The 16887-nt window shown below is 39.5% G+C and overlaps 1 protein-coding gene across 4 annotated transcripts in view; it reads left to right on the top strand.

Moving 5' to 3' along the window:
• TMC3 (transmembrane channel like 3) overlaps positions 1-16887 on the top strand; it is a 63508-nt gene that overhangs the window by 43084 nt on the left and 3537 nt on the right. For all 4 annotated transcript variants that reach the window (XM_074601033.1, XM_074601032.1, XM_074601031.1 and 1 more), the window contains 18 exons: positions 828-903; positions 3879-3960; positions 4667-4773; positions 5809-5907; positions 6000-6142; positions 7582-7729; positions 8660-8703; positions 8861-9008; positions 9782-9891; positions 10050-10128; positions 10617-10856; positions 12403-12531; positions 13209-13276; positions 13534-13662; positions 14443-14553; positions 15083-15208; positions 16476-16554; positions 16753-16795. In XM_074601033.1, coding sequence (XP_074457134.1) covers positions 828-903; positions 3879-3960; positions 4667-4773; positions 5809-5907; positions 6000-6142; positions 7582-7729; positions 8660-8703; positions 8861-9008; positions 9782-9891; positions 10050-10128; positions 10617-10856; positions 12403-12531; positions 13209-13276; positions 13534-13662; positions 14443-14553; positions 15083-15208; positions 16476-16554; positions 16753-16795 — 1961 coding nt within the window. The remainder of the gene's footprint in view (positions 1-827; positions 904-3878; positions 3961-4666; positions 4774-5808; positions 5908-5999; positions 6143-7581; positions 7730-8659; positions 8704-8860; positions 9009-9781; positions 9892-10049; positions 10129-10616; positions 10857-12402; positions 12532-13208; positions 13277-13533; positions 13663-14442; positions 14554-15082; positions 15209-16475; positions 16555-16752; positions 16796-16887) is intronic.

Here is a 16887-nt window from a genome sequence, read left to right as displayed (position 1 = left end):
CTTGTAGGTTTAAAAGGTACATTCAGGGTAGTAATAATATGTTTCACAGCTTAAGAGATTGCAATTATTATATTAATAATTCCAAATTTACAACAAAAGAGTAGGTGCCTCACTCCTTGTGCCACCTGTCTAAATTGTGTCAGCTTGTTCACAGCGTGATCTGTTTGGGGCTTGCTTTATTTTTCCTTTTCATCTGGCATCTTTCTCTTAAAACCCTGTATGATGCTAGGATGGCATTTTAGTCACGAGGAATCCCTACCAGCAGCAGGGCACTTGTGTAATCTTGGAAGAAAAGAGAGATTTTTCTGTCTTGGGCAGAATCTGTGAGCTGCTCCTGTTGACGAGGTTTTGGTGGTCCCCATCCACCTTCTGCTGAGGTCAAAGACTGCGTACGACCAGAGGAATATGCACCTCTGCATCTTACAGGAGCGCTACACCGTATTTGCAGAAGAGGTGTTAGTATACACATGAGATTAACCAGACTGTAACGGGGATCTTGTTATTTTACTCATTTTGGTTGTGCCATTTTATAAGAAAGACTTTGCATCAAACAGGCAGAGAAAATAACTAGAGGAATAGAAAACTCTCCCGGTCGTCAAACTTTTGAATGTTGAGTTTTCTCAGACAAAATTCTCAATGGTTTTAAAGTGTCAGTAAAATCCTCAATAGGAAAAGAAACAAGCTTTGCCTGAATAAGGATTTTATGGGGAGACGGCCCATGATTGTACTTCAGAGCATTTGAGAACTTTGCTAGTCGCTGCTTGTGCAGGGTAAGGGGCTCGGAGTAACAGGATCAACGTAGAATGAACTTCCACCTTCTCGTGCAGACAGGCGAAGGAGATCGTGCTGAAGTACGAAGGGAGGCTCACTAGAACAAGAGGTTACCAAGCCGCTGGTGCAGAGGTATGGCTGCTTTTTATTCAGTTACAGCTCTTTTCTATACCAATAATCATCTGCGATTTTCATTCACAGAAGCGTGTTTGCTATGCAGTGCTGATCTCCAACTCAAGAGCTCTGTAGAGGGTAGAAAAAGCAGTTGAAAGCTGCTTTATTTTTTTTTTTTCCTATTGTGAATTTAGTAATTACATTTTTGCAGACTAATTTGATGTGTTGAGGGATGGATGTTCTATTAACGCAGTATAAACTTCCCTTGCAAATAATCTACGAATACTGATGCCTGCTAGAGGGGGTGATGGGAACGGGATACCGACAACACGATGCCAGTATTCTCTGAAGAGCTGTTTTACCAGACGCTGGGGCCACAGTTCAATAGTTTAGTATGAAAAATGTGTCTAGCTTTTAGTTTGGAAGACAATCCTACAATAGCTTATGGTAAATACGTTGTTAGAGAAGGCTTTTGCTTGTATAATATTCAAAGAATTTGCATCCAATCTTAGCAAATCTATTTACGCCACTGAAAATAGACCCTGCCCTAATTTCAGGAAATCAATAACATGTAGGAAACTGTCCCTCATATGCAACCAACAGAGAAGAGATCTTTAGTCATCTAAGCAGTCAAGAATATTTTTGTCATCATAATCAGCAGACTGTTCATGAGGAACTTATCTTAATTCAAAAAGGCAGGGTTGTAACTGTAAAATAGAACACCATGCATTTTATTCATGTGAACAAGTGAAAGGCTGTATGTGTGTCTGTTGTTCTGTTACGTTGCCCCACAGCAAAGGTTAAAAGTACAACTCTCCAAGGTAGGAGAGAGTCGTTTTTCCTTGTTCTGCCTTTGCGTGTGCAGCAAACGCAGTGGAAGCAATAAATGCTTTTAAAACAAATACTGGTTTTTGCCTTTGACTCGAGTGGAACTAAGATGTTACCTAGAAAGAGAAGTGCCAGGGGTCTGCAATACATGGTGGTAAATCAGAGATCGGGCTCATTACTTCTTCATATTCCCCCCCCCATAAAAAAAACCAGAGGCTTTCATCTTAGAGTTCACAACGAATAAAAGTTTGTATCTAACCTAATTGCTTGTATTGCATGCATTTGCTTGAAGATATTCAGCAGTAATTAGCGCCACTCAGCATGTGTAGGGGAACTGCATTCTTTTTTCCTAGCACAAATTAGGGAATATAGCCTTTACATCAGGGATAAATTCAGCAAATGCAACAAAATTAGCTACCTTTTTTTTTTTTTTTTTTTTTTTTAACTGGAAGGACTTCATTTTCATGTATTCTCTCAGAAAATAGCATGGTGACCAAGGAGACAAAAACTGTAGCGCAGCAAAACAAGCACTACATCATCAACATTAAGAGCTCAATAGTTGTACATGTGCTAAGAACAAAACACAGCTGTGAGCGTATACGTTTTTAAATAAGTTTTTTAAATTGGCAAAATATAAACTGTTCACAATTGGACAATACATTCATGCCATTATTTAAGAAAATCAAAGTTAAAATACCCTTTACTGTTTTGACACTGAAAGCATTTTTCCTTTTCAGTTCAATTATTTTATATTTGCATTGTATTTTTTTTTTATGTTTGCAGTTAACATCATATACCCATACTCTGGATTCTAAAGATATAAATTATCTGTTCAGGTACACAGTAGGCAGGAAAAGAGGTGATAGCTATCTAATTATAATTTTAAGAAATACATGGTCATCTCTGTATTTTTTTATACATGTGCAGTACAACTGGCACAAGCTGCTCGATTCCTTTCTCAGCCTCGCGAACCCTGTTTTCCAATGAAAGCAGCAATCCTAGCAATTCTCATGCAATTCACAGCATCTACCGTTTCTTTGTTTAACTAAAATACTTCCCCTTCATGCAATAAAATACTCATACCACCATAAAATTTAATTAACTTTGCCTAAAGATATTGATGATATATTTGATCATTAAAATGTTATTTACTTCTCTTTGGTTTCAGATTAGATTTCACGATATAATATTGACACTGCTGCTTACTAAAATATAGGGCTTTTTTTAACAACTAGCTGTACTAGGAATACTTTATAATGCATGATATACAAGTATTATTTTTTCTGATGGTACTGTAAAGTTATTAGCTCTAACTCGACAAATCAAAAACTGCAATTAGTTTTGCACATGCAGATTTTGTTTCTTCTCCCACGTGCGTATGCGCACCCCACTGTGCAGGAAGATGCTTTCCTCTGCCCATGCGAAAAATGGAAGATGAATAAAAGCTCTACAAAATATAACCACAGGTTTTCTGCAGGTATCAGCTGTAAGACACACAGCTGAGATTATAGTAGTTGAATTTGCTGCTGTTGACTAAGAAAGCTTATTTTCCAGAATTTTCCAGAAAAACTGGCATTATGCTTCTTTTAAATTTGAAGTTAGTTGCCTGTTCACTTGTTCGTCCTAGAAATCAAATTTTTGAGGCGCAGTGCAGCGGGATTCCCTCACAAATTACAGAGAGGCTAGGCGTCCCGGCAGTACCCAACTTGGATGACTTCTGCTCCCCGAGCCACTGCCCAGCCGCTGCTCCCCGCCACAGCCCCAGCCGTGGAGACGGGGACAGGGAATGGTGCCTGTTGGCCACCTCCTGTTGGTTCCTCACGATCTTTATGTGTAAAAGACGTAGATTGGTTGCTCCTGGCTGTCCCCTCAGAGGTGTATAAAGGGCACTCTGTCTCACTTTTTCACTTTTCCGGAGTTTGGCGGGTGAGCAGAGTCAGGGACTGCTGTGCCCCCCACGATCTGTGTGTTTCAAAAACCCACCACGGTTTGCTTTACCCACCTTACCCACAGACGTGCTCTAAGACCTTAGTAATAACTGCTTGTAATATTTCTTGTGATACAAGACGAAAGATATGAGCAAATCACTCTGCATTTCTATTTTTTTTTTTAACGTGTAAAACTGTCGTATTTCTCATTTCTCTGCTTTTTTTTTTTTTCCTCAGCTTTGGAGGAAGTTTATTCGGCTCGCATATAATTTTGTGGTAATCTTTATTCCATGGGAAATGAGAATAAAGAAAATCGAGAGTAAGTATAAAGATTTAATGGTATTGAACAGTAAAGCACTTGCTAAAATGCTAGATCTTAGGGTTTATTTTTTAATTTAGTGAATTAAATAATATTTGGAAGAGTGTTAAATGCTAACTTTCAGCAGTGACATTTTCGTTTTAAACTGCTTTTTCTTCTTTTCCTAGTTCCTCAGACACTGCGCGGTCCTCATCTATGGTCTTAGTGGGGGGTAACTCTTAAAAAGTCAAATTTGTCCCGTTGCGGTTCTGAAAACGCAGCGAGATTTGGTTCTGGTTTATCACGGTCCACGGGGCAGCATCCTCGGGCCAACATCCCGAGATCTGCCCAGGGTTAAGTGCGGTTGTAACCTGTGTCAGCAGCCCTTGAGTCTTTGAACTGAATTAAAGCAGCCCTTAATGTTACGTCAGCGGCCAGGTCACACCTCTCTGCTTCGGTGGTAAAGGAAAATGGATGGATGGTGTCAGCCAGCACTGCCGCTGCTTGCCTTAAATGCTGCTGGTAATTGTGAGACTTCCCCAACAGAGCTGGTGCTGGAATTACAATTTCCTCATTGACACATTAACATTTTCTCTACTTTGCCGTATGCCCTGCATGAATAAGAAAGGTTTTTCTTTTGTTTTATTGGCCGAATAATGCTTCATGAATAAATTATGTGAGCTTTTATAGACTGTGTAGCTCAGATAACTATTTTCTGTGGTTTAAGGTCATTTTGGGTCTGGAGTTGCCTCTTACTTCATCTTCTTGAGATGGCTGTTTGGAATCAATATTGTACTTACCATAATGACAGGAGCATTTGTAGTCTTACCAGAGGTAAGAACATGTTGTTAATATTTACAGAAAAATGCTTACTGTTGCACTTTCCTTTTTGAATTAAACAAATGCCACGCTTAAAGGCATACATCAATTTGAAATGTACAATTTAAAATGAATTATTTAAAATAAATTCCACTATTAAGAGGTTTTTTTCTCCGCCAAAGGATAAGAGAATTTTGCTATTAGTGTTAGAGATGATATTTTGTCAACATGGTACTAATGCTTTTACAGAATATGTTTGTATCCGATTACTAAAATGGAGAACCAAATCCTAAAAGCTGTACTTGGTGTTGAGTATGCTCAAGTCCTATTAGTGTCATTTACAGGCAGAAAAACGTAACATCCCTCTTCAGAATCTGGATTATTGTCCATTAGAAATAATTTTCCAGATCTTCTGAATAGCCGTAATTTTGTTTAGTTCGTGCACGCAAGTAAGGCTATTTGTTAACTTTATTAAATTATTCGTAAATATTATTTTGCCTGACCAAAACTGTGCTTTAATAGCATTATCAGAAAACATGGGGATATCTGATTTTTCTTCTCATTGGCTAAACTAAAAAGAAAAGTAAGTACCAAACAAACAAACAAAAAAGTAAACTGAAATTAAAAAGGTATTCACTTTCATTTTTTACTTTTTTAAGGAAAAGGAGATTTAATCTTGAAATGCCATTTTGAGATCGAACGCTGTCATACTTAATTTAGAAATGCTTAAATTAAAACAAACGTAACTTTTAAAGCTGTTTTGTTAATGGTTTCAGTTGATCGCTCCCTTCATTTCTCAGCCATTTTGAAGATGTCACAGAGCGCTAAACTTCCCCATAGGTAGACCTTAGATAGCAAAAAAACCCCCCATTGTTTAGTGGAAAATGAATGCAGGATTTCTCACGGGGTTTCTAGTTTAGGACGAGGAACGACCCAATTCTCGCCATCCTGATGGCATCGTGGGCGTGGGCGGCTCTTGGTGGGTTCTGCGGTGCAGCCCCAGGCCAGGGGGGCTCGCACCGCTTCTGAGACCTCCTCTCTCTTTCCCAGCTACTGGCCGGAGCACCGTTCGGCAGCACTGTCAGCAAGACCATCCCCAAGGATCACATTAAATCTGCTCAAGACCTGGACACCATCTGGTCGCTAGGGGCAAGACTAAAACCACTCTTATTGTTTCACTGTCGCTGTGCTGTTGTAATCATTAGTTACTTGCTCTTACTTACGGGTTCTGGTCTTTGCAGGGCTACCTCCAGTACTCTGTTTTGTTTTATGGCTACTACGGTCATGACAGGAAGATTGGGAAAGCTGGATATCGGCTGCCTCTTGCCTACTTCCTTGTGGGAATGGCAGTGTTTGCTTACAGCTTCATCATTCTCTTAAAAAAGTAAGACTTCGCATTTATTGCTGTTCGTAAGCTTGTGTGTTCAGGCAACCGTTAATGGTGTATTTATCCCCTTTCCTCTGTATTTATTCTGCCTAGCTCTACTAACCTGTTCAAATCTGCTGATATCAGGGAGGCAGACTGAGTTTAATTCTAGTTTGCTCTTCATCTCGCAATCAATTATCTTTGCACTCTCTTCAGTTTCCCAGTCTATAAAGGGAGGGCAGCACAGAAGATGACGTGTGCTTTGTGTTTCTAGGTCTGTCAATCATGGAAGCCCTTTCTGTTCTCTTTTCTGGTATAAATGACAGAAATTTGTATTTTAAGTGTAATGCTTTCAGCGTTATAATTCCCATCTACTGAAATACAAATATAAAAATTCCATCCTAGATGTAATGCCATATGCGTTGTTTCAGCCGGTAGATGGCATCCCGTTAGAATGTAAGCTTAATTTCTTTGCTGATGAAGGGGCCAGGAGTAGGAGTCACTTAGCAGAGAGCACCAGACCGCTGGCGTGGACCATAAATCTCGGAACGTGCAATGCTTGGAGATGGGCAAGGTCACTCTGTCCTCTCCTGATTTGCTTTCCCTTCCCTTCTGGATACCTATTTCTCCGTGTCAGTGCAGTCCAGAGACATTTTTAGTGCTGCCTGTAATAACTTTCAGTTTTGAAGCTGAACCTTCCCTTTTCGCTTATTTTTATTCTACCTGCTGGTTTGTGCCAAGGGTCACCCAAATGTCTGACACTGATCTACACATCTGCAGTTTCTGGATACGATTAGCTCTTCCCCTTCTGACTGAGCTCCCTGACTCTTTGCTCAGCTGCTTACAGTTCCCCTTTTACCGTTGTCCTTTTGGATGCCCTTTCTTTCATAAGTTATTAATCTTCATTTCATTTCTTACGCTTTGCACTATTCTGCCATCTTGCCACTCTGAGATGAGTAGGTGGGGTTTTCTTTCTTTTTCCTAACGTCTGTAAAATGGCACTGGCTTTCTCTTTGACAGTAACATAAATTTTGAGGGCGAAAACAATACAGAAAACAAACAGATCTTGTGCATGATCACGATTTTGCCAAAGTAGCTTGTAATCACAGTAATAGTGACAGTATCTTCCAGCTGGATCCTACCTGGAGATCGTAAAACTTAAATACGGTTAAGTCCACAGCTCTAGTGAGATTTATTTGCTTTATTTGTCAGCTACAAAGAATGTAAATATCAAAATGCCCTTCCACAGTGAGTCACTCTGGCAGTAGAACAAAAGTGAAGCTCATGCTCTGAGCCTCACCCTGTTTGATTTTCTTCAGAAAGCTGCCAACAATGACACTAATTGCTGCAAATTTTTCGTTTCTAAAGGCATAGACATCTGAACCAAATCAGTGATTTCCTTCATATTCATCTTCACACATTAACAACAGTTGATTATTTGTTATATTTTTTTACAGAATGGCAAAGAACTCGAGAATGAGTTTAGCAAGTGCCTCTGATGAAAATTACACTTTCTGTTGGAGACTCTTCTGTGCTTGGGACTATTTAATAGGAAACCCTGAGGCTGCAGAGAGCAAAGCTGCTGCCATAGTTAATAGCATTCGGGTGAGCAACTGACCTTCAAATTATTTAGAGTTGATTTGTTTGTTAATCTGTAAGATATATATGTCTCTCCTCTTGTTCCCTTGCGTTTCCTGTTGGGTTTTGGTGTTCATTTACAGACCTCTTTGCCTAGGGGAGGGCTGGTGTCGCATCTCTGTGTGGTGTTGCAGCCACATCACACTTGCTGACACTGTCATTCCATCCCAGCGAGGCCGTTGTGTTCTTCTTCGGAAGAGTTTTCTTTAATGCCACTGTATGTGTGACAAGTTAGATAACTAGAAACAAATTTGATCTAATGCAATTTCATTGAGTAATAGAATCAAATTCGTGTTAGCAATGTGAAAACACTCATTTATTTCAACTCTCCGTAACAAACGGTCCAGGGACATCTTACAGCTCTCTCAATATTAGAAAGTTGCTTTAAATACAGATGTTTTCCATTTAGAATTTAAGAACAGATGTGCTTTTCATCTAAAGTAATTTATTTCCAAAATGTAGCGTGTTCTCGTTAAGTCATGGAACAAAATTACTTCAAATTGTGTTAAGGATAAATTAATAAGCTATGATATTTAGTTATTTCGATGACGGAGGATAACTTTTGACAGTTCTGTATTATATTACTGAGACATGGATTCTACAGGCACGTCCTCCAAAAAGATCCGGTAGTGTAAACCTCTGGTTGTACCCCACTGAACACGCATGACTGAAAGTGCCCGGATATTTGATTACTGTGTATTTGTTTCTCAGAAACCTCCTTCGCGAGTTAAGCTCGCTTACCACCCCTAAAGCACTATGCAGGACAGAGATGTATTTGTCTACTTGCACTTTCAGGATGTGGAATTTTTTATTAGTATACTTGATACTTTCTGTGAAAGATATATGCATTGTGTCTGCTGAACACTATTAAAATGATAACGCTGTGTTTCTTTCAAGGAAGCTATATTGGAAGAGCAGGAAAAGAAGAAAAGCAAAAACTTGTATGTATCTAAGACCAGAGACACTTTGCAGAGCACTGTTTCAATGCAGACAGCAGTGCTAATCTGCTTGTCTCGTACTTCTAAAACCTTGTTAGAAAAAACCCTGGTGTCATAAAACAACCTACTGTGTTGGCTGTGTCTTTTTTTGTTCCCCCAGGGCAGTGACTATAAGCTTAAGAATTATTGCAAACATCCTTGTGCTTCTCTCGCTTGCTGGTAGTATTTACATCATATACTTTGTCGTGGATCGATCCCAAAGGTTAGAGCACACCAAAAAGGAACTGACTCTTTGGGAAAAAAACGAGGTACACCGTCTTTCTGTCACCTCTGTGTTGGAAGCAGGATTATTGTCTCGGGGCTCTCCGCAGCAATAGTGTGCACTGAGGTGGAAACTGCAAGAGATCGGCCAGGAGCGATGAGGAAGGAGAGGGCAGCGTGGGGGTTACCGGCATCTCTCTTTGCCCACTTGCTGCCTCTGCTCTGCAGCGAGGTGTTGGCAGAGCTGCGGTGGGCAGGGGGACGCTGCAGGTCCTCGTTTCATGCAGACTGCAGATCTGCCTGGCCCCTGTTTCGTGAGGACAGAGCATAAACTCTCCTGTCACTTACAAATCTACTTTTGCACCCACGATTGAGCTGAGCGAACGCTGGGCCAAGGGACTAGAAAGGAACGAGCTTTGACAACAGCTGATTTCAGCTGGGGGATACTGAATGTTCTGTGAATATTTCCCGTCAGTGGAATGAGTGGATACTGAGAGTAGGAAGGGAATAGATATGGAGAAGCTACTCTTCCATTTCAGGGGAAGATGCTGGCTTCATATTCCCCATGTGTTAAGTCTTTATTTTAATTAATAAAGCAGAAACTTTGAAGCTAGAATGTCTGAAGTAAAGACTCCAGATCTATAATTCTGGATCACAACTACTGTTATTACTGAAGTCAATAATAGATTTTTTTCAGCATCTCCTCCAAGAAAAGCAATCACCATTGTATGTGCATCAGCAGCATCTCAATCAGCAGCCAAGGTACCACAGAAAATCCACACGCAAAGCCACAAAAAGACTGCGTCTTTCTGTTCCGTAGGTAAGCGTAGTTGTGTCACTCATCACGATGATCGCACCCTCTGCTTTTGAACTTGTGGCGGCTCTGGAGATGTATCATCCAAGGACGACTCTTCGCTTCCAGCTTGCGAGGTATGGGCTTTATGCAGTGTAGAAAATATGTGGGAAGAAAAGGGAGGAAGAGGAGAGATGTGCTCTGCTCCCATGTTTTAGTCCAGCCAAACCAGAGAACGTGTGAGAAGCCGATGGGATAACAATGCCAGTAACCTGTATCTTACTCTCGTTCTCAGGGTTCTTGTTCTGTACCTGGGAAACCTCTACAGTTTAATCATTGCTCTCCTGGATAAAGTGGACAGTATGAGTGTCACTGTAAGTTTAACTTGGTGTTTTCTGATGTGTAAAGCTAGTAGACTTTATAGATTGAGTTCCATTTATCGTGATACATAGGAAGTCAGATGAAAACTTGTTTGATTAGAACATTAGTTTGACAGAATTGTAAAGTTAAGTTTAGTTTGTAGTGTTCATTTACAACTGCTTGTAGGTTTTTAGGATAACTGGATTCATTTGATTGCTGATGTAACACGATAATTAAATTTCTGTGCATTACTTTACTATTTTTTTTAAAAAAAAAAAACATCACTTTAGGGCAAATGTTTCCAGCTACCTAAAATCGTCTTTCAGTACTGTCCTTACAAGTTCCATCTGACTCCGTACACTGACAGTTACTTAACAGTCACCTTAACTGCTGCTTCAAAAGACATGAAGAAATGCCTCTATGTGTGTATGTTGTAGCAGGTACAGACATCTGCAGGTATGTACAGCTGAAAAAGTAGCTTTCAGGACATTTATTATTTCAGGACTCTGACGTTAACAACAATGCAAGTAATTCCACCACCTTCTCAGCGACCAAAACTTTTTCTAAAGAAGACAATTTATCTACAACTATTCCTGACGTACAAATTAAGACAAATGGCATTGCCACATTGGAAGAGTCTCGTGCTCAAGGCTTCACAGTCTCTGACTCACTGGTTAACAAAACAGTTTCCTTCAACACCCAGAACCCACAGGATCAGTGCTGGGAAACGTATGTTGGTCAAGTACGTAATTGTTTTATTACATCACCAACTTATTCCTAATCCACATTTGACATAAAAATTACAATTATGTTGTGCTGTGTTCCATTTTAGAGCTTTTCTTTGTATAAATTCCAGAATTTAGATAAGGATTGTGTAGAAAGTGTAAAGACTACGCCAAGTGATTTGGCCCCAGATACAAGCATTCTTCTTTGTTCAGTATCTACAACGTGTTTAGTGTTGTACAAATGTTCTTTCACCAGGCTTTGGTCTCTGTCTTCAGCTCTGCACGGGCAGATATCTACAGATGCGTGAGACAGATCCTATTTTAATAGGATGCATCCTATTGAACTCAGGGAGAGAAACACGACTATAAAAATGTTTAGAAGTAACATGAGCCCTGTGCAGATTCAGGCTGCTGCCTGGACCGATGGGGATGCAGACCCGAGCCAAGCACGAGATTGTGCGCTTGGTCATCTGTACGGTATCTCTGAATTCTCTATTCATTCTGCCTCGGTAAATCACTAGAGAATCAAGTGTTCTTGAGCAATAAAAGGTTTCAAAGTGCTGTCAGTCCATAAGCATGGAGGTAGTTGGGCGGCAGTATGCGTGTTCCCACGGTCAGATTGCAGAAAATCTGCAGACTTCATGTGACACTTTTTGTTTCCCTGCGTGTGAAGCAGACATCGCTTGTGGCCTTTACTTTGAGTGACTAGCAGTGGCACTAACACATACAGAGAGAAAGTCTGACCACACAAAATTCAAAAGGTGTCATGTGATCCAGCGTACTTTGGTCTCTGTCAGTGTTGCACTAATGTCTAGGCCACTAGATTAAGGATGCTAACGTGCTTCTGACTTGCTGAGCTCCTGGTTCCAGAGTGAGCAGTATTAAAGGTCTTGTTTGATCATCTGGAGTAAAAGTCCCTTGCTAGGTGTGAAAGGCTGATTTCTCTTCTTGCATGCCCCTCTTCCTATTGCACAGGCACCAGGAAATTTTTGGAATGGGCTAGAGATGTTTGGAACTGAATCTTTTCTATTTAACTGTATGCTTTTAAAGCTCAGTTAAATATAGGATAACCTCATTCATTTTTAAGCACTAAACAGGTCTCTCTTATGGCTTGATGATCCTACTGCCACTGGGTTTGGTTTTGTAGGAGTAATAAGTATTTCTCATTGTGAAGCACTTAGCAAGTTTGTACTACAGCAGTTAGTATAATGACGGATTAGGTACAACAGGGAAAAAAGCCAACCCATTTCAGCTTATCTAGATAAACTTTCAGAACAGTCGTTAAAAAGAAAGCTTGAAGTTCTGATGGACCAGAGTTTTATTGCTGCAAGAAACAGGGGGCACACTGGAAGCTTGATTGTATTTGTTTTCTTTGCTAGAACAAAGGCCAATGAGGGAAAAAATCAAACAGGAAAAGCTTAAAATGAAAAAGTTTATATATTCAAATCATATTTCATCAGTATACTAAGCTTAAGCCAAAATACAATCACAAATGCAAAAGAGCCACATGCATCCCATTTGCTTCCAGAATGACTCAGTATGTGTGAACAATATGTATTCCAGGAGATGCTAAAGCTTTCAATTATCGACATGATTTTCACAGTCGCAAGCATCCTGCTAATTGATTTTTTCCGTGGACTGTGTGTGCGATATTTAAGTGACTGCTGGTGCTGGGATCTAGAGAGCAAGTTTGTAAGTACGGTCTTTATTTTATCAAACTAAAATGCTGAAGATAGCTAGGCTCCTTCCCTTGGTATTGAACTTCCTTAAGGCCTTTCAACAGATAAAGAATTTCTTGGTAGCACACATCTATGAAGGCATAGCTAACACTGAGTTTCAATTGGAGGGCACGGGACGAATTCTGAGACAGGATGTTTTTCTCAAGCCTACTTTCATGGCCATGGTGCAAAAACCTCTTTGTCTTTCCCAAAATGAGATCATGGAGCAGTCCCAGAGTCAAAGATGAGACTGAGGGCATGGGGTCGCTGCCCACATCCTCTCTTCTGTAGCTGTAACCTCTACCCATAATGTAGACAGTGGTCCAAGAAGCAACAACCAAAAACATACAGCCCTTTAAGAAAATTACAGTGGGTAATATTTGGGTAGCAAGATGCTGTTGGCATGAAAAGCCGAGGACTGTTCTCAGTCTAACTAAAGAAGTGAAGTAAACTAGAGAGGAATTAGTTTGTTTAAGCCCCTGCTGCAGAGTAGGTTTTACTGTGCTCCCACTGCCGGCCAAAAGCTGGTATTTGGTCTGGATGTTTCAGGCTACGTGTTGTCTGTGAACTCATGCCATCAAATGCTTCTAATAAATGATCAGGAAAAAAAAAGATAGGCAAGGTGTTCATCCTACATTGTGTTTCTTGTAGCCAGAATATGGAGAATTCAAAATTGCAGAGAATGTATTGCATTTGGTCTACAACCAAGGAATGATCTGGTATGTATAGTCTGGAATTGGTTTCTCTTGTCCTTTGTTGGCTGATTACTAAGTCAATCTGATGATTTCCAATGAAACCTATTCAAGCAGGATATTAGTAATGCAGTCCTTTATACTTTATTATAATAAGAGATTGTCTGTTGATAGTGAGCTGTTGTTTACCTCTGGTGGTTTGTTGTTGGTTTTTTTCATGTGTTCTTTTGCTATTAAAATTGCTTCTGGCAACACTGAGCACTGAAATGATATTGTTTTTCCAGGATGGGAGCTTTCTTTTCACCCTGCTTACCAGCATTCAATGTTCTCAAGCTGATTGGACTCATGTACCTGAGGAGCTGGGCTGTGTTAACGTGTAATGTACCACATCAGCAGGTTTTCAGAGCGTCTCGGTTAGTCAAAATAAGAGAAAAAGATAAAGAATAAATAATGCAAATAATGGAAATGTTTTCTGTGCATAGGAAGAAAATGACAGGAGATTTTAGCTCTGAGAGTTGATAATCAAATTTGACAGTAATACTCGTAGCAAAGGACTGTGACAAAAACATAGTTAAAGCAGGAAAGTTAAAGATACGCAAGAACTGAAAAACAAATCAGGGAATATTCCTAGACCAATATATGTGGCATAACATAAATGCTTTATTCCCATACAACTCTGAGCACAATAACCTACGTATGTTAACTGTTGCAAGTTCTATTTTTTGATGTTTCTTTCTTTGAAAGCTACAAAGTATCTGCTTTTGTCTGTTGCATCGCACAACAGAATTCCCCATTTTTCTGAAATAATTTAGGGCATCTCTAAATCTTAAGAATCAGTTATTTCTAACACGTTTTGAAGTGTTAGAAACTTCTGCCTTCTGAACTTCTGCCACTGTTCTGTTTGTCCCCCAACACAACTGGGCAGTCAGGGCAGTTTTTACAGAAGGATGCTAAAAACAGCTCCCTGCCTGCAGCAGCGGCGTCTGGAAAGCAGCACAGAGAGCTGCTCTTAACGTCGTCATTAAGAGTCTGTTTAAACTGGTTCTGTTCAGACTTTCTAATCATAGCAGAATGATTTTGATCTTTCAGAAATGTAGATCTTGAACTTGTTAGGTAGATACACTTGCACCTTTCTTGTTGCCTGTTTTTCTCTCTGATTAGGATAATCTGAAACATGTTACGCCTTCTTGCAGGTCCAATAATTTCTACTTGGCCATGTTGCTGTTCATGTTGTTCTTATGCATGTTACCAACAATTTTTGCTATTGCCCGATATAAACCATCTTTAAACTGTGGTCCTTTCAGGTAAGTTATAATGGACTAATGAAAATGGCAAAATTTGATTTCACCCTCTCACAACAATTCATCAGGTTCAATAATACCCAAATTACCGCTAAAAGGCAAAAAAAGTTTATATACAGGACAATCTTTTTCTGCTGCTGATGTTTTCCAGTTTAACTTTAACTAGGTGAATATGTCAATGTCCTGAGTGAGGCTTGACATTTTGCTTTGTATCCATGGTTCAGCTATTTTATGTTTACGTAAGGTAATGTGCCACCGCGCAATCTAGCAAACATCACTGTCCTGTGGCTCAATTCAAGCACCCTCCAAGCCTGGCCAACGCTTTTGTGCTTTGGAAAAATTGGTTAAAAAGCAAATAACGAACAAGTTGCTTTTATCTTTTTTTTTTTTTTTTTCCTTTCACCGAACTGTTCAAAGTAGTTCTGGATGAAACTCCGTGTTTACTTGGTGCAACACTGCTTAACAAGTTAATGTACTTAGGATTTCTTACAACTTAATTTTACTTTCTTTTTTTTTCCCTCCCTTCTTGTAGTGGACAAGAAAAAATATATGATATTGTTTCTGAAACGATTCAAAATGATTTTCCCGCATGGTTCAACACGGTGATTACTTACGTCAGCAGTCCTGTGGTTGTCCTCCCTGCACTGCTACTTTTATTGTAAGTACTTTGTTTTTCACAGGCACGTTAAATTGTTGTATTAATTCTGGCCTTATCTCTGGGGAGTCAAATGTTGATGCTGAGGAACAAATGCTGCATTATTGTAATTTTATTAAGCCTATCTGAAAAACAACCAATTTATTGAATATATGGTATGTGGACCAGATGGGAATAAGAGTATGTTAAAAAGACTGTCATCCCATTTTCAAAAGGAATTTCTTGTTCTGGGATACCTTGTTAGCTCAAGTTCACTACATCGCGTCAAGGCTTGCACTGCTGCTGGGTACAGGAAGATTTAAGATCCTTCTTCCCTCTTAAGAGCTCCTCGGAAATTAATATTCTATTTCCTCATGGTCATTAGTTTAGTTTATGACTCTGAACAGGGCTCAGTCTATCACCCAAAGCAGCTACCCAGTCATCCTGATTTCTGACCAGATAAATCAATTATGAAGGTCTGCTCTGAAGTGTTAATGTAATATAACTTGCTGCAGACTTTCCAGTGGAAGTCCGTTCTTACTCTCCTTTCTCAATAATTATTTACAGCTGGGAATTAATACTTACTTTGAGCTGTAAATTAATTTTGCTCTATGAAGTATCATTTGTCTTGCATGTACCTTTGTATCATTTTTTCCCCTGCAAACTACAGACGAATGCAGAGTTTGCCCCATCAGTGGGCTTTCCAGACAAATCAAAAAGAACGAAGCAATACCTTCCTAATTGTAATTTTTTCCTCTAAGGACCCATCCATGTAAATATGAACATATTTACAAATTTAAGTAGACCTATTGGCCAGGTCTGATCTCGGCTCTGCCAGTGTAAACAAGGTGTTACTCCCGTCAGTCAACAAAGCTACACTGGTATGAGTGTGCAAACTCAGCTCTAATGCTGGTATCCCTGTTCCGTAACCTTGGACTAGGAAAAAAAGACGAGAAAATATTTACAGAAATTTTCATTTTGAGCACGTCCAGAATTTAAACCAAAAAAAAAAAAGCTAGCAATGCACACAGGGTTACACGCACAATGAAAAGACCTGCAAAAAAACACAGGCACAATTAGAACTGCTCTTAAATCTGTTTTCAGCATCACTTCTTTCTTTCTTTCATGTATGTTTGCTTGAAAGAAGGCAGTGATCTGTTATCATGGTATAAAGAAAAGTGCTACAAAGCAGCAACTGAACCTGTACATCATTTTGATGACCTATGAACCCTCAAAGAGAAAACAGTCAAGAATGTCTGATGTGACTCATAATCACCTCTTTCACTTCTAGCATGTTAATCTATTACCTACAAAGTATTGCGAGATCATTAAAATTCACCAACAATCAACTGAGAATGAAGATCCAAACAGTAAGTACAGTTCAAAGCACTTTTACATGCAATTTGGGGAGATCTTCAGGAAAGTACTAGCTTAATTAAATCTCTGAAGTGACTTTCAGTGTTCCACGATGTAAAACCAATCCTGTATTTATCATCCTTATGCAGCAGTGGATTTACTCTCTAAACCATAATAATTTACTGCTTTTCATTCTTCTGAATGTATTTTAGGAAAGAACTGAAGATAAGAAGAAGGTGGTTCAGATGGCAGTAGGTAAGTTGGTGAGCTTTAGAGACGCCACTATTAATAAAGTATTTAGATGCAAAATCATTTTGATTTCTCATACATGTAGGAAAGTTCAACTA

The sequence above is a fragment of the Larus michahellis genome, chromosome 9 (genome assembly GCF_964199755.1).
Source record: "Larus michahellis chromosome 9, bLarMic1.1, whole genome shotgun sequence".
In the NCBI taxonomy this organism is placed as follows: Eukaryota; Metazoa; Chordata; class Aves; order Charadriiformes; family Laridae; genus Larus; species Larus michahellis.
This window is presented reverse-complemented; position numbering and strand designations above follow the sequence as displayed.